The sequence below is a fragment of the Miniopterus schreibersii genome (genome assembly GCF_964146895.1).
Source record: "Miniopterus schreibersii genome assembly, chromosome: X".
Classification (NCBI taxonomy): Eukaryota; Metazoa; Chordata; class Mammalia; order Chiroptera; family Miniopteridae; genus Miniopterus; species Miniopterus schreibersii.
The window spans coordinates 99,542,694-99,566,792 of record NC_138104.1 but is presented as its reverse complement, the minus strand read 5'-3'; the positions used below and the strand labels follow the sequence as shown (position 1 = coordinate 99,566,792).

The 24,099-nt window shown below is 39.0% G+C and overlaps 1 protein-coding gene across 2 annotated transcripts; it reads left to right on the top strand.

Annotated features, from left to right (window-relative positions):
• The first annotated feature begins 1,010 nt into the window (after window positions 1-1,010).
• On the top strand, window positions 1,011-24,099 carry ZRSR2 (zinc finger CCCH-type, RNA binding motif and serine/arginine rich 2). Of its 2 annotated transcripts, XM_081125651.1 has the most exons (11): window positions 1,011-1,418; window positions 1,802-1,881; window positions 5,323-5,401; window positions 8,180-8,288; window positions 8,494-8,580; window positions 11,369-11,407; window positions 12,014-12,132; window positions 16,216-16,429; window positions 19,227-19,282; window positions 20,041-20,150; window positions 22,282-24,099. In XM_081125651.1, exons 1-11 carry the CDS (start codon window positions 1,378-1,380, stop codon window positions 22,836-22,838), a joined length of 1,491 nt encoding a protein of 496 aa, XP_080981777.1. In that variant the 5' UTR covers window positions 1,011-1,377; the 3' UTR covers window positions 22,839-24,099. The 2 variants fall into 2 exon arrangements, with proteins under 2 accessions (XP_080981777.1, XP_080981778.1); XM_081125652.1 differs by lacking the exons at window positions 1,011-1,418; window positions 1,802-1,881 and adding an exon at window positions 5,990-6,140 and having other exon boundaries at window positions 5,336-5,401; window positions 22,282-22,929.

The following is a 24,099-nucleotide window of genomic DNA, read 5'->3' as shown; positions in this document are numbered from 1 at the left end:
TCAAGAAAAATAGGAAATATATGTTATATTGCAGAATAAAGATAACTTTTATTTATTGGAATATCATAGCAGAATGTATCTTTGCATTAATTTTTACATAACATTTTTATCTTATTAAATGATAAAATTAATTCTTATCAATTTAAATGATGGTAACTATAGTTTAGAAATGGAATTAGCTTTTTAAATTAGGAGTATCTTCCTAGAAGACATTCTTATTGTTATTATCTGGTGCAATTTATAAGAAATGTTACAGCAACCCAAACAGTGCTCTTTCAGAATGGCAGTAATTCTCAGCACAAGTCCTGGTCACAGGAAATAGCAAAATGCTGATTTGCATAGCTACATTCTGCGTCACTCAGGGCGTTCTGTAGTTTGGGAATATAACTTCCAAGTTCTCTACCTTCAAGGAGTTTAAGTGCAAGAAGCAGACTTGTGAAAGCAACAAAGTGCAATGTAGTGTGATGTTATGAAAGGTGAAATACCTATGCTGGGAGCGCAGGCAGGGCAAATACTAACCCACTCCTGAGGGGGTCGGATAGTTTTCACACGGATGGTGATATAGCAACAAGTTTGTCGGGAACAGGAACTGTTGCCAGGCAGTATGCCAACATGTAGCATATCTTTGGAAACTATTGTTACTATCTCGATTTTTACAGATGAGAAAACTGAGGACTAGACATTAAGGAATTTACTGAAGATCAGAGAGCCAAGGCTTGAGTTTCGTAGTCCATCCAGCTCCACAGCATGTATCTAGTTACTGATGCACTGAGCTGGACAAGATCAACTTGGAGGCGTGTTACTCCGAGTGTCTCTGTAAGGGGGAGTAGGGACAGGCTTCCTGTAGAGTTTGGGCTTCTGTTGAATGATTCCGAGGAGGAACTAGGGAAGCCGGGGCGGTTTAGTAATTGGATAGCTCAGTTAAGCTCACCTCGAGCTGGCAGGTGCGTGGAGGGGGAGAGACTGGAGCTTCGTCGGAGGCGCTGATAGGTGGGATCGCGGAGGGAGGCGGGGCCAGGGGGAGTCCGACTGGGAGGCCGAGCGAGCTGCTGCGGGTGGATGAGCAGGGCAGAGGGAGAAGGGGGTCTTTAACCTCCTGCCCGCGAGCCCTGCCACTGTGGGCTAGAGGGTGGCAGGAGGGAAGGAATACCTGGAGGGCGCGGTAGGGATTTCCGAGAAGGAGACAGTTATTTGTGCAGGGTTTTGGAAGACAAGCCACCTACGGAAACCTCCCGTTTTCTGTCTTGGGTCCGCCCGGGCAGAGGCTCGTCCCGCCTTCCGAGAGCCCGAAGGCACGTGGTTCTGTAGGCGCCTGCGCGCTGCGTCCCGAGCCCACCTTTCCCGGCAGGCCCTTGTGGGCGTGGTGGCGCTGGCAACATGGCGGCGCCCCAGGCGGTGATGCTTCCGGACAAACTGAGGTAAGTTGGACTGAGGCAGGTAAGCTGGCCGGAAGAGGGGACGGAGCGGGCCGATCCTGGGCCGGGGGGGGGTGGGGCATGTGCAAGCAGGAAGGAAAGCGGAGCTAGTTCAAGCAAGCGAGCCCCGCGGCCGCTCGGGAGGGCGCGATCCGAACTGTCACGGACACCCGTGGGCTCAGGGAGACGAGGAGGGGAACAGGTGGCGGGGTGGGGGATACCTGCGGTGCGGGCGTGCAAGGGCGAGGGATGGCCAGTGCACGTTCTGTAATCAAAACACGGGGAGCAGGATTTCACTCCCGAGCACCCGAGCAATTTCCTGTCATCGGGCGGGGAGGAGAGGGGAGCCCCACTGACGCCAGACTGTGCTTTTCTCCCTTTTCCAGCCACAAAAAGTACAGGGCTGCCCTGAAGAAGGAGAAACGAAAGAAACGTCGGCAGGAACTCGCTCGATTGAGAGACTCAGGTAACCGGCGTCTTATCCCGTTTTGTGTGTATGAATGAAATTGCTTTCCCCACTCCCGCCCTAACTGCCACAGTGTCAGAAGGATGCCAAGAACTGTGTCTGGTAAGAATCGCCGTGGCTACTGCCTCCTAGGTCAAGTCATGTTAGACCCCTGTGGGAAACAGTGCTACCTGCGGCACTGCAGAGGGGGAGAGGTCTTGGCGAGTCGTCATTCACTGATTATGTGTAAGTACCTGTGGACTGCGCAATATTACAGATGCACGCGTCATGAGTTGCAGCAGCTAGCGCAGCGCTTGCACGTACGAAGTATTCGGTGAATCTTTTTCTTTGCAAAACCAGCAGGAGTTGAGAATTTTAGACATTTTGCAAGTGTCTCACAAACTTGAGTAACATAAGAGACCCTTTGTTGACTCAAGTTATTATTAATACATTATTGAAATATATAAGCATAAAACTAGTTATGAAACTTTTACTTAACTATAAAACAATATATATACAAGTTACAAAACCAAGTGAAATTACACATCCAGTAAAAACCACATCTGCATTAATGTGATGTTATGGATGATGGGAGACAGACACAACATGAATATGGCACTGATTGGAGTTTGAAATACTACTACTAATGCTGTTGCCCTGTGGTTATTTACCATGTTTTTTTCCTGTTAAAGTACTGTGGAACATTCATCTGTACTGGCCATGTTGTCATTTGGCCTTCACATGACAGAATCACTTACATATTAAACCTGCCTGTTTAATATAATGAAATTAGTACTACTAACTGAGTTATAAAATTATATGGTAGTTATAAATGCTTATGGAAGCACTGAAATTACACTGGAGTACTGGGCTCTAATGGTTGCCATCCAGATTATCCAAAATATGCTTATTAACTTATCCTGACGATTCTTGAAGTTCACAGACTATGGCCTCAAGTAACCAGGATTCTTGGGCCTTGAGAAACATAGCCATAGAAGTTTTATTTACCATTGGAGTTGCCTAGTAATTATTTTAATGCTTGGAATATTTAGAATGGAAAGAGCAGTGTGTTTAACTGCAACTTTTGTTACCACCTCCTTTTTTTATTCATTCAAAACTGCCCCACTAGAGGCACGATAAAGCATCAGGGATAAAAAGAAAAACAGGGTAGGCTGGAGTTATTGATGCTCTTAGTGATCCCCCACCCCCTTAAAGTTCTCAGCTACCTTTGTTCATTAACCTGTTTTCTTCTAACACTTTTTTAAAACCTCTTATTTTTTCTTTCCATTTTAAACCCTATAGCTATTGTTTGTATTGCATTGATTTTTTCCCCTCCTTTGACTTTGCGGAGTGCTTTCAGAGTGAGCCTTTGTGGAGAGGCTGTGCATTGTAGCACACATTGGCTGGGTAAACAGTACCCAGAAGGCTAGAATATAGAGGTGTTCTAAAAAATTGCTATAAGAATGAGTTGACAAATGATTGATAGAAATTTCTGGAATGTTAACCTCTCAATGACAGGTAGCCTCTTTAGCACTCAGTTCTACTTAAAAAAAAAAACCTGAAATGAGCTGCCTTGTCAGCAAGTTGTAAAACTGGCATGATTCTATACATAGTTGCTTGTATAATACAATTAGATACATTTTACATGTATGATGAAATGTATGCAAGAATACACTTATGTAGAGAAAATGCTACACCCAAAACTCAGCAATCAATCACCTCTTGGTTTGAGGCATGATGGGTGATTAAGTCAGGCCACAGATGTTTTTGCATATTGGCTGTGCCCAAGCAGTGTCTAGTCTGTGGACATACCTCTGTAAGTCAGTCAGTCATAGCCTCTGTGCCAGGTTGTCTGGAGGCTCTTTATGTACATTAGTTCATTTAATTATCTGAATTATTAGATACTATTCTATGTGAGTTAGAACTTAACCTAATTTTTTTACCGACTTTCTTTTAAATTTCAGGTGTTGAGAAAAAATAAAATTTACTTGCTTAAGAAAAGTAAATGATCTAGGATGAGGTGAACCTTTGGTTAGACCTAAACTCAGTATATGTGACAGACACAAAATCTTTTTCCTTTACGCCTGAGATCTCCTGTTACATTTCCTTAAGATTGCTTTAGTTTTCCTCATTTTTCCCCTCAAATTTAATTCCGAATAGAAAAGGATATGTGTTTATTATATTAAAATTTGTTTTCCCATGTTTTTATTTTGAAAGTGTGCCAGTGTAGAGAAAGTTGAAAAAAATACTACCATAAACATACACGAACCCTTCAGATTTGCCCATTGTTAACATTAGATACATACGCACACATTTTTCCTGAACCCTTTGCATGTCAGTTGCAGGTATCATGACCGCTCACCGCTAAATAGTTCAGCCTGCATCTCCTAAGAATAAGGACCGCAATACTACACTTGCACTCAAGTAAAAGAATAAGAATTCAATGATATGACATATAGGCCATATTTAAACTTTTTCAAACCAAGATTGATTATTTTGAAAAGCCCTGCATCTGGAGTAGTCTGTCTTCTGATTAGCTTCAGGTTACACTCTTTATGCGTAATTACTACAAAGCTGATGCTGTATACCTCTTATTGCATACATTGAGGTCCTATAATGTCAGGTGGTTCCACTCCTTGTGATGCTATATGTGGTCATTGTTGCCAATCATATGGCTCCATTGTAAAGAATGTTTCCGCCTTGTAATTAGTACTTTTTTATGGGCTAGTATTTTGAGATGGTGTAAATAAATATCCTTTTCCCAGCAGGGTTTCATCCAATGTTTTTAGCATCTTTGTCTAAAGTAGTTCTTACAGGGGGGGTTGCAAAAGTGATGCCTTTTCAAATTAAGTCTTTTTTAGTCACCATTCTTCTGCAAAAATGGATGTTTTCTCCCATACCCCCACCACCTTTTTGAGTATCAGTATGGAACCATCTATTAACTTTCTAAATTTAATGTGTTATCAACAACTAATATTATTCTTTTTGATGCTCAGATTGTACTAAATTTGGGCAGTTGGAGCCTTATTATTAGAAAGTTTTAAAAATCTTGCCCTAGCCAATTTTTCTCAGTGGTTAGAGCATTGGCCCATGAACTGAAGGGTCCTGGGTTTGATTCCAGCCAAGGGCATGTGCCTCAGTTGCAGGTTCAATCTCTGACCCTGGTCGGGCGCATGTGGGAGGCAACCAATCGATGTTTCTCTCTCACATCGATGTCTCTCTCCCCCTCTCCCTCTCCCCCTCTCCCCCTCCCTCTCCCCCTCCCTTTCCCTCTCCTTCCCCCTCTCCCTCCCTCTCTTCCTCCTTTCCATGCTCTGAAAAGCAATGGAAAAAGTATCCTCGAATGAGGATTAAAATAAATAAATAAAAAATAAAGATTAAAGAATCTATATTTTTTCCTGAATTATTGACTAAGGTTTTGTTGTACTCAGATAGTTTAATAAAACATTTCAATCCCCCCAGGACTCTCACAGAAGAAGCAGGAGGAAGAGGAGGAATCTTTGATTGAACAACAAGAAGAGAAGCTGTTGGAGATAGAGAGGTCAGCACTTCTCGTGAAGCCAGTGATTTCATTTGAATATTATGTCTTTACTGATGAGTATGGGTCTTTATAACACCTTGTCCAAAATAGGTCTTATAAAATACCTGACAGGCTAAAACTAGGTGTTGTCATTTTTTTAAAATGGAAATATTTTTCACTGTTTTTACTAATTCATAAATGTTTTAGAAACAAAAACACACAACCCAAATAATTGAGAAGTGTAAAAAGTGAAAGGGCTTTAATGAACTCAACACACCCAAAGATAGTCACTGTTAAAAATGTAAGAAAGAGCCCTGGCCGGTTTGGCTCAGTTGGTTGGAGAGTTGTCCCATATACCTAAAGGTCATGGGTTCCACTCCCGGTCAGGGCACATACCTAGGTTTCAGGTTTGATCCCGGTCGGGGCACATATGGAAGCAACCAATGGATGTTTCTCTCTCACATGGATGTTTCTCCCTTTCTCTCCTTCCCCCTCCCTCCCCTTTCCTATCTCTCTGAAATCAATGAAAAACATGTCTTCCGGTGACGATTAAAATAAAAGTTGCAGTGACCATATATATCCTTAGTAATTGTCCTATTATTTCCTTAGGAAAATGCCTGGAAATGAAATGGTTGCGATCAAAGGATAAATACACATACAATGTAGATGGGCAGGTAGGAAGGGCATCCCAGTTTGCAGTCTGCAGCCCCTCCAACAGTGAATCAAGGTGCCCATCTCCCCATACCTTCACTTGCACTAGGTATTATCAATTTTATGAACTCCTATAGTCAAAAGTTGTATTTCATTGTTTCAAATGTACATTTCTTAATTAGTAGGGTTGCGTATCTTTTTATATATTTTATTACCTATTTGTAGATTGCTTGCTTAAGTCTTGCATCTTTCTCTTTTGGTATATATTTTTTAAGTTTGTTGTGTAAGCAATGTTATTACCTGATTAAGGATATTAATTCTTTATCTGTCATATCTGTTATGTATATTTTTTTCAGATTTGTCATCAGTCCTAACTTGGCTTATAGCACTAATTACCATAATTTGATTTTCATGCTGTCAACTTTTATCATTGTATCTGGCCTTGGTGTCTGACTTAAAAAGGCCTCCCCATCCCAAGATGACAAAAATATTCTGTTTTTCTCTCTCAGTATTTTTCAGGGGGCAGGTTTTTTTGTTTGTTTTGTTTTAAGTTAACCACAATAATGTGAATGTACTCATTGCTACTCACTTGTACACTTAAAAATAGTTAAAATGGTAAATTTTATGGTATATTTTGCCACAATAAAAGATAAAAAATTTTTAAAAGAAGAAAAAACTTTATAGACACTCTCTAGCTATTTAGTGTGTTCACTGGAAATGATGCTTCTTTTCTTATAATTAATTCCTGTTATCTACCTAAGCACATAAATAGGCAAAATGATCAAAATACCAAAAAGAAAATATATAATAGTGATTGGGAATATTCAGTGGATTCAGCCAGATCTGCATTCCAGTCCTGGCCCTGCTACTTACTAGCTGTGTTTAAGTTGCTTAATCTCTCTAAGCTTCAGCTTCCTTTCCTTAATTGTGGAGATAAAGTCAATCTTAGTACCTACCTCATAGAATCAGAACAATTAGATGAAGTGGTAAGTGCATAGTGCTTAACATAGTGTTAGCAGATAGGAGGGGCTGTGATAACTCTGGTTCTTATTATAGATTTCTGTTATGATGACGTTACACAGTTGTTCCTTCAACACCATGAGGATTGGGGCACCGCCTCCCTGCGCAGTTAAAAATCCATGCATAACTTTTAACATTTGCAGTATGCCAGTCTCCACCATGGCTAAAAGGCATGTTCCTAGAATCTGCAGTTGGAAATGGAATATATTTTCCCCATAGAGTATTTGAAATTGTGGTTAGGTCCCCAGGCTGGACATAAAACCTTATTTAACTCCTAATGTCACTAAAGAGATATAGAACAATTTCTTATATTTCATTTTCTGTTTCTAGATTCCATGGGGGAGTGCAATCTAGGTTCTAAACACCTGATTGGCTGATACATTTTTGAGACATAACCCATCTTTAAATTAGAAACTTGTGCTATTTGATGTCCGAGACACCATTTGAAGATAGCATCACTCTTTATAATTGGTCATTTTTAAAAATAGACTAGACACCTGCTAATTTATTTTTATAACTCCTTGTCATCTTTTCTTAAAACCTGTAGCTTTCTTCATTTTAAAGACATGATTATGATGTAGGTCCCTCCCCCCCCCCCTTCTTTCAGCAGTTTCAGTGCTTGGGGCAAACAACAGGAGTCTCTTAACTGCATAGAGTAGCAGTCCAAAGGTTTATGGTAGACGATGCCAGTTTTCCCTAGTGCTGCAATCCTGCAATTGCCACTTTTAAAATTCACAGAATAGGAAGGGTAATATTTTCTGAATGTGAAAAGCTAGATGTGGCTTTGAAACTTGTTACTTACTTTATTGGCATCTAAACATCACTGTGGTCAACCTACAGGGAAAGTTGTAATGTCATTGTTTTATGTAAGAGATGTCACAGATATGAAATGTAGGAGTAGTGATTTTAAGCTGTTAACCCTCTAGGAAGATAGTTGCTGAAATGTTGTGCTTTTCTAAGATTGTTACTCATGTCTTATGACCCTCTTGCTTCCATTTAACTGCTTTCTAGAAATGTCTTTCATGATAGTTTAATCACTCCCAAACATGTCATTTTTACTATTGTGTTTGTGTGTATTTGTAGGTTAATGACCATTTCTTCTATTTGATTACATTATCACATTGATAGGCTAAAATTACATGAGGAGTGGTTGCTGCGGGAGCAGAAGGCACAAGAAGAATTCAGAATAAAGAAGGAAAAGGAAGAGGCAGCTAGAAAACGGCAGGAAGAACAGGAGGTACAGTATTAATCAGATAACCAGTTGACTAATTAATTGGTTAACCAAAACTCATTAAGAATTATATATCTTGAACTTAAAAAACATGGATATTATCCATTTTACCAATGTTAAAAGTTTTTCATTTATTTGCCCTGTATGTTAAATGGTTTAAAAAGTGAGTCTGAAAAAATATTACTTTTCCTTCTTTTTTCCCCTCGTAAAGAGAAAGTTAAAGGAAGAATGGGAAGAACAGCAGAGAAAAGAGAAAGAAGAGGAGGAGCAGAAGCTACAGGAGAAGAGAGAAAGAGAGGTGATTCCTGTTACAGGAGGGTAAACACACTGCGTATCCTCTTAGTGAGCAGTTGTGGCAAGTGATGGGGTTGAAGACTAAGGTATAGGCATAGGAGAGCTTGGGCTCTGGGTTTTTGTTTATTTTTAGTAAAGAATACTACTATAGTTTCCTTCTGGTACTCAAATTCTTTTCATCTGTGCAGTGGTGGATACTATAATTAAGGTTTTTCTTCAGCTCTACCCATCTTACCCATTACACTAGGGATTGGCAAACTGTTTCTCTAAAGGGCCAGAGCAAAAACATTTTAGGCTTTATGGTCCATATGGTCTTTGTTGCAAATACCCAGCTTTGCCAGTGTGCTGTGAAAGCAGCCATAGATATCTGTAAATGAATGGTTGTGGCTGTGTTCCAATAAAACTTTATTGTTTTATTTACAAAAACAGGCAGTGGGCCTCTGCTTTATACTATGTACCACTCTAGAGCAAATGGTGTTTTTCTGAGGTTCTGCTGTATATGGGTTCACTTAGAAAATAGTATTTTGTATAGTTTCCACATTTATTTAATTTATAAGAGAGTTAACTGTTTATAACATCAGCAATAGTTGATTGAAAGAAATCAGGAACTCAAATATTGAGGAATTTGGAAAGTTTTCTATTATTAAGTCTTGACTTCCTTTCCAACTTGGGCTATAATACAATCACAGTTAACACACAGTTGCTCATTAAAAATATATATATATAAGGGTATATGTACATATCTCCTGTATCTTTAGGATTCTTCTTAAAGATTGATTTGGTATATTTTGTTGCTGTTCCTTAACAGTGTATTTATTTCAAAGATATCACAGCTCCTCTTTCCTTGAGTCATTCATCAGGATGTATCTTTTCTGTAATATTGCTGGGTTTGAATTGGGTAGTTAATCACTATATCATGGGGAAAAATGCATTTATTTGCACCCTAGTCGTGATGGGGTAGAAGCAGCCTCTTTGACCTTTGTTTTTTGTGTCTCAGGCTATCAGTTAATTCCAGTGCAAGTTTTTTAGACACCCTTATTTGGGCACTGCTTTCCAGATAAGGCAAGACCACACTAGGTTTTTAGGGGCAGGACAATTGTTTGGAACCTGTCATTTTTTAATAGAGAGTAATCAATTCCCATTTTAGCAGTAGGATGTTCTTCAGTTGAAGTCTATCTGGCATTAGATAAAAGCTAAGGATTCTTTTCAAAAAGCTAAGGCTTTTGTTTCAAAGGAAATTTGATGAGACATGAAGGAGAAGTGGATAAATGAAGTAGATTCTAAGCATATGTAAAGGGATATGCAATCTGTGTTTCTGCTCTGTGTTAGATACTTCTCTAGTGGACGGAGATAAAGCATCAAAAAAGAGAGTCTCTGCTCTCACTGAATTAGTTTTCTAGAGGGGAGAGCTGGATGATAAGTACGCAAAAAAGCTCATTTTAAGATCATGTGCTATAAAGAAAAACAGTGCTATAAAGAAAAACAGTCTTGTGGTAGAGTGACTGGGGTACGGAAGTACTTCTTTAGATTGCCTGGTCAAGCTTCCTTCTCCAAGGAGCAAATGTGTGAGCTGACACCTGAGTGTAGAGATCTCAGGGAGAAAAGGGGTCCAGGCAGAGGGAAGAGGCCTGAGCATGGAGCCAAAAGAAGGTCAGTGTGCCTTAATCCTAGAGACCAAAGAAGAGAGCGGGAGGGGAGGAGGTCAGGAGGGGGAGCCAGGATCAGATCGTGTAAGGCCTCCTGGACTGGAAGGAAGAATTTGGATTTTATGTGAAAAGTAATGGGAAGCCATTGAAGGGTTTTGAAGCAAGGAGTGACTTCATCTAATTTATATCTTTACCTTTAACAGGTTATTCTAACTTTTGTATAAAGAAGGGAGGTTGGGTGGGGGTGGGAACGGTGAACAAGGAGGCAAAAGTGGAAATACGTTGACCAGTTGGAAGGGAGCTGTTCTCGATAGGACATGGTGGTGGTTTGGATGAGGGCAGTGCTTAATACAGAGAAGTACACAGATATGGGGTGTGTTGAGGCAGAGTTAACAGGGCTCTAGCTGGTAGACCGAATATACAGGGAGGGGAAAGGAAGGGAGGGGAGTTTAAATCATACACTTGTAGGTTTTTAGTTTGAACTGAAATGGAGCATTTAGAGGAGTGAGAGGTAGGGGAAAAGTAGAGTTTTATTTTGAGCATTTAAGTTACTGAGAACCCTTACGTGACCAGGTAGAGTTATAAAGCAGGCAGCTAGACAGACGAGCCGTTTATGTAACACATTAAGGGGCTAGGGAAGAGAAGTCTGTTGACCATAATTTCAGAAACATGTTTAAATGCCAATGAGGTCAAATCTACTGGCATATTGCAGGACTTCCTTTGCCTTATCAAAAAGTTTGAGATTTTCCATCAATCCTAATTACTACTGTTCATATTTTTAGCATCTGTTAAATGTTTATGGTGTTTCTTCTACCATTGTGTTTTATAATACCCATAATACCTCATCTTAAAAACTAGTACGGGATATATATGCTCAAATATACTAAATATGACTGTTACTATTATAAGATATTTTCAGTATTTTGCAATCTGAGCCATTAAATGCCCTGTTTGAATAAAAACTCAATGATATACTTTGAAATCTTTTCAGAAGGTCTGTGCTGTAGAAAGCAAATTAGAAACTGAAGCTTTTTGTATGGGTGGGTTGTTAAAAATTGTTACACACGAGATTCTTAACCAGAGAAACCAGATGTGACTTACCTGACTTCCAGGTTTTCATTAGTCCTATGTTTGCACCATTTGTAGGAGGCTGTGCAGAAGATGCGGGAGCGGGCTGAAAATGAGGTATTTTCAAAACCTTTTGTTAAGAATTTGAGACTGATTTCTTTAAAAACAATACTACCAGCAATGTTAATTTTGCAGTTGGCTCTTTAAATCATGTCTGAAATATCTGGGATCACTTTTGCTACTCTGTGATTTATGCAACAAGAACCACAAAAGTTATCGATGAACAAAAGCAAATGGTATCGAATCATCCCTGTGTGCTATACTTGTTTATAGTGCTTAATGTACAGATAAGAAACAGCGCACACTCTTACCCCCGATGGACCATTTAACCTACTTCAGAGTAACCTTGATTTCTCTCAGTGAAGGTTTCCTAAGAAGTCCTTCGACCATTTTCAGAATGTATGGACAAAGGGAAACCTTGGTGACTGTTCTTAGTCGCTGCAGTGATGCCTTATAATGGGCAATGACTGGGAGCCAAGAGAGGGACACAGCTTGTGTCTCAGCCCAATTATTTGTAAAGTCTCAATTGCATGTTACAACTTAAGTGTGTATATTATTAAAAGAATTCGTCTTTATTTTTGACCAAGATATTTTAATACATTTTAAACATTTAATCTTAATGAATTTTTACACCACCAGTAAAGTCATATTTATTTTCAACAGTTGGAAAATAATGCCACATGGCAAAACCCAGAACCACCCACGGACTTAAGAATAATGGAGAAAGATCGAGCTAATTGTCCATTCTACAGTAAAACAGGAGCTTGCAGATTTGGAGATAGGTAAATTTGTTTTATCATGTCAGAATTAAGTGCCTGAAAATGAGGTTTTTGAGTTCTGTTTTTGGGGGTGACTTGGGTTTGAGCTTGAGGTGTTCGCATTCAGGCATCTGCTGTGTTCTTGCTGCTTCTCCAGTTCCCCAGCTGTCTGTCCTCTGCTTCCCCCACCACCCCTCACCCCTTCCCCCTTATAAGGGGGTTGTGAGGCTGGAATGAGTGAATGCAGGAAAGCAGGTAGAATAGTGCTGGGAAAATGGCAAGCACTCTTGAGTGTTTTTGTTATCATTGCCCTTATTCTCTGAGACACTTGTTCCCTGCTTCTTTTGCATCAGTGTTTTTGAAACAAGACATTCATGTGGAAAATTAAATGTTGATATCTTCATTCATTTAGCTAATGTTTATTTATACCTACTATATGCCAGGCAATGGTGATTTTTATAATTTGGCCTGTTTATGAATGAATAATTCAAAGTTGGTAAATAATTCATAGTGGTGAATGAGTCCATTCGAGGCAAAATCTAATTATTACTATGCATTCTGCAGAAGAAAAGATCTAATCATATCTTAGTGTCCTATTCCAGAAAGGGATATGAATAGGCAATTTCGTATGTATTCAACAAGAAACTATATGTTGTCTCTTGTGTTTATCTTATTCATAAAATTATCCATGCCATGAGTTTATTAAATAGGAACCTTCTCTCTTTCTCTTCTATTTCTTTTTAAATTTAAGCCGTAATACCATTTTACATTTTTAAGAACAGTGGTCCTCAACCCTGGATGCACATTAGAATCACCTATAAAGCTGTAAAAAAATTGTGTCCTATTTCATATGAAGTAAATCAAAGTCTTTGACACTTGGGCAGCCTTAGTTTTGAAATGTCCTCAGGTGTTTCTAATGTGCCTCAGGATTGAGAGTCCCTAATGTAGTGGGTGTAACTCCTTTTATATTTTATAGTAGGATTATATTGCCCAGAAGATCTTTGAAAGTATTCACAGGATCTGGTCAATAGTGAAAGTTTCCTCTTGAGGAACTGGGAACTAATGAAACTATTTCCCTTTGTACCTTTACAAGTATTTTCCAAATGTGTGTTCAGTCTCATCAAGAAATAGTAATGTTGATATAAAACACCCCCCCCCACCAAAGGAAAAATGTACAGTGAATTACCTTTGAAAGATAATTGAGACTCAGTATGAGTTCATATTTGTGTGGATAGTTGAACCAGATTGCATTTAAAGTCTTCCAGCTGCAGGATTCCTCACTGATGATATATTTCTAACATTTCCTTGAATTTTAAGACTTGTGGTCATCTGATTCTGGATTCTCCTTCTGTTGGGCATAAGACAGAAGGGGAGATGTCCTAAATGATTTCAAGAAATCAGTTGACAGTGCTTATTTGCGGAAAGGGGAATGGCTTGTTAGGCTTTCAAAACTCACCCCAGAGAGTCATTTCAAGGAAGCACTGACAGTAGTCAGATTAGTTTGTGAACATTTCTTAATATTTTGATAGGCACATGAAATTTCACCATCACAACTATTTTTAAAAAGTAGGAGAGCGAGTTGGATATTTTCATTGTTCAAATGATGAGTTGTGAAATCCAATTCTAAGAAATTGGCAGTTACAAAATCCAGCACCATCCCTTCAGACTAAAACACTGTGCCCCTTTTACAGGGAGCCATAGGGACTTGCTCTGGATCTCACAACTGTTCCTTTCTGTTGAGGTTTGTCACATCATCAGACGAACACTTCCATAGCCTAAGCATTTCTTTGGTTTTGTTTTTGTAATTAGTAGAGTTCAATTCTAGAACCTTTCTAGAGTTGATATTTTTTAGAGTCAGAGCTTTGAGCGGGGGTTATTTCTTTCCTCGTAAAATAACATATTACTGATGAAAAATAAAGCTTAGTTATTGGAGTAGTTATTTATACCTCACCCATTTCCAGAAGCAATTTAAAGAAAGCTCACAATCTCCTGCACTAAGTTTAATAAAATAAATCGAAATCAAAGAAAGCAGGAGAAAGTGGATTGTGAATGTGCAGTACATTTGGCCCTGGATTTGAATACATCCTAGGCAGATAACAAGCAGTATCTCTGGAAAGACAGAAATTTTCATGGTATTGGATTCTAAATGTTTCTCCCATGAAATATTATATAAAGACATTGAATAGGAAGGGGAATAATAACTTTGATAGGTGTTTTGTTAACAGTTGCATACGTAATTTTCACAAGAATATTTCTTACGGAGACCTTCAATAAATTACTACAGTTTAACTGCAATATATATATATATATGAGGACGATGGTAGTGGATACCTGGAGTGTTCCCTTGAAAAGAGAAAAAGAGGCACAGTCAGTTAGCTTTACCCAAGGGTGCATTTGGAGACCCACACCGTTTATTGGCTGTCCTTAGGGTAAGGTCATGTTTCAGTATGTGATTTTGTGCCGGTCTTACTTGACTCAAGTATCCAAATAATGGCTAAATAGTATGTCGTAAACAAGGGGTTCTTAAACATGGCTGACCTTCAGGACCAGGTGGGGAGTTACTTTGAAAAGATGGATCCTCTCTCTTCGAGGTCTGAACAGATGGTCTGGAGCAGGACCTAAGAAATCTCAGTTTTCCCCAGGTGATTCTTAGAATCACACAGGCTTGGTACCACAGCGTTAGACTGCCTTCCCAAATCTCTTTTGTCTCAGCTGACTTCGGTAGGAGCTGTAGGGCCTATGGAGATAGACCATACTCGGATTGTATGACTTATCTTCAGGCCAAGGGGACATTTTCCCTAGATGGGGACTTTGGCTCTGTTCCAGGACTCAAATGCTCATTTGACACCCTGCATCTGAATGAACTAGGGCCAAGTTCATTCAGATGCAGTAAGCCCATGAGCAGGATGTCAACCTTGTTAAATTGGTTTCTTGTTTAATTCTGCATGTGCTTCATACTTGTACAATTCTGATTCACTGCTAACACTGCCAGCCAGGTTGAATCCTTGCTCTCTGTTCTGTCGGTAGCTGTACTTGGGAAGATGGATCTCATCACAAGGTCCCTAACTGAATAATCTAGGAGCATCCTTTAGAAAAAAGGAAATTTCACATTAATGAACACTGATTGCACATTTCTGAGCTGGGCACAGTGTGTGCGGGGCATTCTGTGTGCAGTATCTCACATGGAAAGCGAGTATGAGCTAAACAGTCATTTTAGGGCCATTATTTTTTCCAACATGTGTGTAGTTCTTCAACTTTTTCCCCCCCTAAGTTCTGGGGATTTTTTTCCTAAAAATTTTGTCCTAATCAGGAAAATTTTTATGATTTGGAATCTTGAACTACATTGCCCCCACCCCCCATTTTATTTTAGGAGAAGAAAGAAAATAAACTCATATAAAAGATCCTTAAAAAATTGCTCAGCTATGGGCTGGTCCAGTTTACAAAATGAAAAGAAAATTGTTCTTCATAATGGTTAGCCTCCTTCAATGAAATAAAAATTAATTACATTTACCATACTATATAATGAACAGACTGTAGTAGACTGTGGGTTAACTCAGATCTTTTGGATCCTCTCTGACCTACCAGCCATGCAACTTGGTTAAGTGTGCTTCTCTAGGTCTCAGCTTCCTTCTTTGCAAAGTACAGGGAAATACTAGCCCCAAATGTCCTAACAGGTTGCAAGGATCAGAGGAAAAAATGTAAAAAATGCCATGAAAACTATGAAATGCTGTACATGTATGAGATTGCAATACTCCTTAGCTGACAACTCTTAGATTACCCTATTCTGTAAGCATGGGGTTAGTTGAGATTGTATAGAACCAGGGTTGTATTGTTCTCACCTTCCTCCTAAGTCCCACACAGGGTATCTGAATGGCAAATGAACTTGGAAATAATTTCCAACTTTACATTTTAATGTCAATATATTAGTGAGTCTTAGAACAGTTTTTGTAAGTGTTGAAATTTGATGTCTGAATGAGTTTTATTATTTTACAATTAAGTCAAAACAGCCAAGTTACTTGAGTCTCTGTCTCCAAATTTAATTCAAGCTCTTTAAGTGTAATTTCTAACTATTGGACTACTCAATTTTAACTTTTCTTTTATATACAGGTGTTCACGTAAACACAATTTCCCAACATCAAGTCCCACTCTTCTTATTAGAAGCATGTTTACAACGTTTGGAATGGAGCAGTGCAGAAGGGATGACTATGACCCCGACGCCAGCCTGGAGTACAGCGAAGAGGAGACTTACCAGCAGTTCCTGGACTTTTACGAGGACGTGCTCCCCGAGTTCAAGAACGTGGGGAAGGTGATCCAGTTCAAGGTGGGCATGCACAGTACGCAGGAAGGAGGAGAGGATTGGGTCACTTCCCACTGAAGTAACCAGTGGGACAACAGAACTAGGATACAGGCTTTCTGCCTGGGTAGGGGCATGTGCGATGATACAGTGCCTGGCCTGGGTCTGCCACCCAGGCACTCGGTGAATGTTACTTCCTTCCCTCGGTAGAGGTACTACATGAACTCATGTACTAGCATGAAAGTCATGAAAGTTCCTGGGTGCCAGGGACTAGATGGGAAAGACTCTTTCATCTCTTTAGTACCTTTGTGATCTAACTCTTCCAACTGGTGAATTATCTGCACAAAGTCCCTATAGACAGCCATCCTAGCATTCAGTTAAAGACCACTTATAATAGAGAACACCCTCCCTCCCTCCCTTTCTCCCCGTGGGTAGTGGGTCACCTAGAGCTACAGTGTAACACCACTCAACTTACTCCACTTAGGAAGTTTGTTGTAAGTTACATTGTTCATTGTGTTGACAGTGCCACCCCAGGTACATGTTCTTTCTTCTGGAACTACTAGAATGTAGATCTTGATATTTTTTTGTTACATTGTTTTTATTCATTGGATAATTTCAATACGGAACATAGTATTCCCAAAGTCACGGTTTGTGGTGCAGCATATGGGATGAAAAAGGCATTCAGATTGCACAGAATTATTCTAACCTGTTCTTTAAGGCAAGAGTAAAGTCAGATATAATAGCCACTGCTTACGGGACCTAGTTGTTGAGTCTACCACAGTGAAGCCTCCTACTTTGTGATTTGATCAGATCCAATCCTGAATGATTCTCTTATGTTAGGGCAGGGAAAATGTCCCATAATTTGGGAGAAGATAGGAGTAAAGCTGTTTTTTTTCTACTCATTGGAAATGACAGTTGGAACAGCCAAGAATAGAGCAACTGCTAACCAGCAGCACTCATGAAATTCAAAGCTATACTTCTTCCTACCAATTTCAAGATTAAAATTTTTTAATTTCTTTTCCCTTTGCCTTTTATTTCTGTTGTGTATGCCTTTCTGTCTTCATACTACTTCTCAGCACAACCAATAAACACTAAAGTAGAAGTGCCTGTCCACACACAACGTGCGGCCGCATTAGTGCGGTTTGACTAGGCCTGCATTCTGGAACATGTCACCTTACTTCTCCATGCCCTTTCCTTATCCTGAAAGTGAAGGGATTGGACAACATTAGTGGTTTCCCTCCTAGGTTCCCTACATTATACTGCTCCGTGAAGTTAGTGGTGGAGCCACTTTCCAAACTCCAGACCACTTAGTGGAAATCACACCGTTACCTGCAACTGGCCACCTACTAACCATAGTGTATGTTTTTTCTTTTGTTTAGAATTCTATCAGCCAAGCTCATGCTGATCACATTGGCAGTTATAAATGGAAAGCTGTTTGTTTAGTAAATTTTTAGTAGAAAAATTTCCAAAACTTCAAATTTATCGTGGAAAATTAATAATGGGTCTTTGGGAACCACTGGCTTAAGTGATGTCTAGGGTTCCTGGTGTAGCTGGTGTGGCCTCCCGAACAGATCCTACCTCTTTTTGGGTGCTCTAATAAAAATACTCTGGAACAAATTTATAAAATTAAACATTTATTTTGAAAATAAAAGCTAAACATTACTATGAATATTTGAGAACCTTTTTATACCATTATATAAAACCAAATAAAAAAATAAAATAACCAAATTAGGTATGTCACTTTTGAAGGCAAATGATCAAATGTTCATCCTAACTAGTAATAGGAACGGTGCATATTAAAATGAGAGATTATTCACACCTATCAGGTAAAAAATTATAAACTCTGTTAATACCAAGAGTAGTTGAGGATGTGTGAATTAGTAAAACCACTTCACAGGGCAGTAGTCAGTACCTAGTGAGGTTGTAAACCTACAAATCTGTACACTACTTGTGGTCATGCATACTGTAGAAATCCATACACCCACAGACATGCAGTGTTCCAGAATGCTGGCTGCTGCACTGTTTGTTGATGAAAAATTGGAAGCACCTTGGATATCTGTCATTAGAGGAGTGGACAAATTAATTTGATAATTTGATATGTCAAGTATACAGTAGTTAAAATGAGCCCTAAAGTTTATTGGATTACATCTTGAAAAAAGAACATGGAATAAATACTATTTATATAAAATTTCAGTATGTACAAAGCAATGCTATACATTATCATATATACATGTTTCTTTGCATATGTATACATAAATATGTGTATAGCTATATATACATAATAGACATATATTTCTGTGTATGTCTATATGTAACATATATATTTTATGTGTATGTGCTTATGTGTGTATATGTGGCTATGGATATTTGTGTGTGTGTATTTATGTTTGGAATGTGAAGGATAGTGTTCATGTATGTAATGGAGGAGGGAGAATGGATGGAAGGGCTTCAACCGGGTTTTTAATGTTTTACATATTTAAACATTCTCGGTCAAAAAGGAAAATGTTAGTGTTAAATCTGGGTGGTGTATAGATGGGCTGATTTCTTTTCTCAGTATTTCTGTTGTATATGTGAAACATTTCCTATCTATGGGAGGATAAATGATCTGGATGAACAGGGATCAGATAATTGGGGCCTGCAACACCACTATGTGCTGAAGTATACCTTAAATAGACATGAGAGTAGGGTAGTGCTTCGATTTTGGACTCTTCTTATTGATAACTACTTTTGGTAGTGTTGAACTAAACAAAATACGTTTGATGACTGAAGAGCTTCTTTTCTTTGGTGGTTTTTTTAAATGATAGAATTCTTCATTTCTCCTTAGGTCAGCTGCAACTTGGAACCTCATCTGAGGGGCAATGTGTATGTTCAGTACCAATCGTAAGTATTCTAAACATAAAATGTCTTCATGTTTTGTCACAGTATAGTGTTGTGATTATGGTGATGTCTAGGGTTCTTTCCACTGAATAATACAGCTTTCATATGCATGATATTTTTAAAAATGTAAACATTAAGAGCTGATATAGAAATATAGAAAGGATTTGAAAATAATACATTTGGATTTCATTCTCTGTATAAGTACATAGTTTTGAATGTTTTGTAATATAGTTATTTCTTACATATATAATTTTAATAATTAACATACAAACTGAAAGGGATAACTAGAATAGAGAATAGTAAAGTATAAATTGAAAAAGCCAGGAATTGAAGCCCCAAGTAATCTCAGTGTGCAGTTAGTGTATCATTTCTGCTCATTTTGCTGTTTGCCTGGGCCGCCGCCATGGCTAATGGGTTAAATTAACCATTGTAATAAGAACAGCAATCTTAGCTGAGAAACAATGGGCTCTGATAATGGAAAACACTTCTGCATTTTTAATGGTCCCATCTTTTGGTTTAAGAAGCTTTGACTCAAGGCAATTTCCATGCATCAGAACCTCTCAGAGGGTTAGTAAAAGGGATTCCTGAATAAATTGTGAGCTTCAGGAGCTGGAATGTTCTAATGAGTACTCTCTTAGTAGTACAAAAGCAGTAAGGTTGGTGGTCCTACAATCAACTAATAAAAGGGTTCATTAACAACAGGATTAATCTACATATTAGAGCATTACTGTAAAGTGTGTCCTTTAATTTGTGATTTAAAGGGAAGAAGAATGCCAAGCAGCCCTTGCTCTGTTTAACGGACGATGGTATGCAGGACGACAGCTTCAATGCGAATTCTGCCCAGTGACCCGGTGGAAAATGGCAATTTGTGGTAAAATACAACATGATGATTTTTCCACAGCTGTTCGGTTATATAAAAGGACATTCTTAGTGAAAAAAAAAAAAATCTTTTAATGGGCTGAAGCATAGCTTTTACCTCACGCAGTAGATAAGCCAAGATCATTGTACAAAGAACATTACATTTTAGATCTGTAACAGACCTTGTGCATCTCCTTGTGCATGACATAATTGAGGTCACAATGCACTGGTGACAGAGTTGGGCTAGAATTGGATCTTCTCGTCCTCAGTCCTGGGTTCTGTGTGTCTGACACTTTAGGAAGCCTGAGAAGTTGTATCCATGGGAAGCCACCTTTCCTTATTGAGGTTTTAGAGGTGTTTGCTATTCATGGCTCCCCTCACTTGAGCTATGTTGTTTCCCCCCATCTTTATCCCTAACAAATCTTTGGTCATCTTTGCCACCTAAAACATTACCTATAACATTCCCTGCCTTACTTGAAATACATGCTTTTGATCAGTACTTTGGTTCTAGCTGTGGGATGTGGTGAGGGCGCATTCAGTCAGACTGACTCATCAACAGTGGCCCCGAATCAGGAAATGAGTCAGTCCTCTGAGTAGCCACCAATTTTGATGGCGTCATTCTTTTTTGATTTCTATCGGATGGGCTTAGCCGAACTGTATTGCTAAGGTACCCAGAAGCAATGGGATGGAGCTATTTGTGCCTTAGGGGAGCACATCCCTGACCCTTTGCTTTGCTTTACACTTGTTTGTTTAACATCTCTTATTTAAAAATCTATAATTTATAAGGTCTGAATCTTTGGCAACCTGGTCTTAATGGATGCTGTCACTTAAAAACCATTTATTGAAGAGGGGGGAAAAAGATTTTGGAATCCCTTGCTTTGGAAAACCAGAACAACCATTACACCTTAAGTTTAAAGGCTTGGGGGCTGAAAGAAATGGAACTGTTTTCTTGTAAAGGTGGTTACTGCTGTCAGTTCCTGGCACTCCAGTATGGTGTCAGTGTGGTGCCTCTGAGGGTGTCTTTGACTCCCCTAAAGCAGGAGACTATTTCACTTGTATGTGTGTGTGTGGGGGGGGGGGGGGACATGTTTCAAAATAACAGCTTGGATTTTTTCCCTATTGACTAATGATGTTGATCATTTTTCCGTGTCCTTGTCTATCTTCTTTGGACAGATGTCTATTCAGATCCTTTGCCTATTTTTAATTAGATTGTGTCTCTTTACTATTGAATTCTGAGAGTTCATGATTTATTCTATGGACAAGTCTCTTATCAGATCTATGATTTGCAAATATTTTATCCCATTATGTGGGTTGTCTTTTCACTTCGCTGGTATCCTTTGCAGCACAAAAGTTTTTAATTTTGATGAAATCCCATTTATCTATTATTTTCTTTTTTTACTTGTACTTTTGCTGTCATATCTAACAATCCATTGCTTAGCCCCACATCATAAAGATTTTACTTGTATGTTTGCTTCATAGTTTCATGTCTTACATTTAGGACTCTGATCCATTTTGACTTTCTTTTTGTATATAATGTGTGGTATGGAAGTATTTAACTTTTAACTCTTTTACATATTTGGGAAATTTACTGCTTTTAAAAAAAGTTTGAAAACCCCCAAAAGATTTCTGAGGTGTTCAAATAGATATCACCTTTGACAAGAATCTTCCATGTTAAAAACACTTGGTAAATTTAAAAACATTAGGCCAGTGTTTACTGTAATCATTTTAAAGTGTTAACTGGGGATCTACATTGTCAGTGAGTGGGATGGTGAAACCCTAGGAAAAATTGTAGTCACCACTTGTGTCTGTTGCACTCCACATGGTAATCCAGTAGAGAAACGGGATATCCTGGCTAGTTAAGACTTCTGCTTTGTTACATTTCAGTGCCATTTGTTAGAGCACTCAAATATATTTGAAATTCTGGGGAACAAAATTGTGACATCAATTTATGTAAGCCCCTCCCCACATTTTTAAAACTTATCTTTATTGTTGAAAGTATTACAGATGTCCCCCTTTTCCCACCATTGTAAACCCCTTTTAAATAATACAAAAAGGAAAATAGATGTCACATCCAACATGAGAAATGTACTTTCTAAGGGTAAAGTGCCACCAATAAATGGAATTTCCTCACTGTGCCACTGCAGGTTTATATGAAATACAGCAATGCCCAAGAGGAAAACACTGCAACTTTCTTCATGTGTTCAGAAATCCCAACAATGAATTTTGGGAAGCTAATAGGGACATCTACCTGTCTCCAGATCGGTCTGGCTCTTCCTTTGGTAAGAACTCGGAGAGGAGAGAGAGGATGGGCCACCATGAGGAGTACTACGGCAGGCCCAGGAGGAGGAGAAGCCCCAGTCTGGCCCGTTTCTATAAGAGGAATGGAGAAGCGGAGAGGAAAAGGAGAAGTAGCCACAGGGATAAGAAATCTCACAGACACACAGCAAGAAGTCGTGACAGGCACCGCTCACGAAGCAGAGAAAGAAAAAGGGACCGAAGCCGGGGCCGGGGCAGCCGGGGCAGCCAGAGCCGGAGCCACCGGAGCAGGAGCCGGAGCAGGAGCAGGAGCAGGAGCCGGAGCCGGAGCAGGAGCCGGAGCCGGAGCCGGAGCCGGAGCCCAAGCCCCTCTAGGTCTCGGAGTCGAGGTGGGAGGAAGTCAGGTAGTAGAGACAGAACTATTCATAGTCCCAAATCCAAATAAACTGACTTTGTTTTTAAACAATTGTATATGTTATTTATTATGGTTGCTCCATACTTGGATAGAGGGCTCTGAGCTTAAATGAATTAGCAAGTCTGACAGAACCTTATGTCATCTGGAACTCTATTTTAAAATACTCTTATTCTCTGATAATTTATGCGCTTCTTTTAGAAAACCTAAATGTATAAATAACATGAATATTACTTGTAATCCTAACCCTGAAAGCTAACCAGTTAATACTGGAACATTACTTTAGTCTTTTTTTCTCTTCTTACGGGTATGTGCACATTTTTTACACAAAGATCATAGAAGGCTGCAGTTGAATATGCTTTTTCTCACACCAAATATTGTCATATTTTCTCAAGCCCTATTCTTAATGTTATTTTTACTCACTGCATAGTGTGGATCTCTTAATTTATTCAACCATATCCTTCTTGGATTTTAAGTTCTTTTAACTCTTACACTATTAAAGCATCCTGTGCAATAAACAAACAATCCTGTGGTGGATTTCCTTACTGATCATTTCCTTAGGATAAATTACATCAAGAGATATAAATACTGAAGCATTTCCAAATTGCCCTCCAGAAAAACTACATAAATTATCAATAATAAATTTTGCTATTCCCACACCCCACATTACTTTTCACCAATTTGGTAAATTTTATGTGTTTGTTTGTTTCTGTACACACTGGCTAAGTGAAACACTTTTTCTGTATTTAATAGCCATTAAATTTGGTCATTTGCCCTTTATTAATAATCTATTGGATTTTTCTACGTGCAAAAGCTGAACAGCTTGTTTTACTTTAAAATTGACTTCTACAGTTTTAAAGTACTAAAGGGTAGTCAATTTTTTTTGCTTCCCTCCTACCCCATATTTGCATTCCCTCCTCAGCTAGAGGTTTTCCATTAGGGTGTTCATCTTTTTTAATAGTGTATTGAAGAGCTCTCTATATAAAGGTAAATTTTTGTCATTTTCAGGAAAACGGGTCCCTGCTACTGAATATGCCTAGTATTAAGCAATTCTGGTTAAAAAAAAAAAAGAGAGAGTGGTTAGAGAACATTCTATTTAAAAAGCTTAAGGTACACCCGGCCGGGCGTGGCTCAGCGGTTGAGCATCAACCTGGGATCCAGGAGATTGGGGTTCGATTCCCAGTCAGGGCACAGGCCCGGGTTGTGGGCTCGATCAATGACTCTCTCATCGTTGATGTTTCTGTCTCTCTCTCCCCCTCTGCTTTCCTTTCTCTGAAATCAATAAAGATATATT

Excerpts from the sequence above, each read along its gene's own strand:
- ZRSR2 (XM_081125651.1), top strand. The coding sequence starts at position 1,378 with ATGGCGGCGCCCCAGGCGGTGATGCTTCCGGACAAACTGAG. Across the intron at positions 1,882-5,322 it reads CGCTCGATTGAGAGACTCAG|GACTCTCACAGAAGAAGCAG; the intron begins GTAACCGGCGTC and ends CAATCCCCCCAG. Across the intron at positions 5,402-8,179 it reads AAGCTGTTGGAGATAGAGAG|GCTAAAATTACATGAGGAGT; the intron begins GTCAGCACTTCT and ends TCACATTGATAG.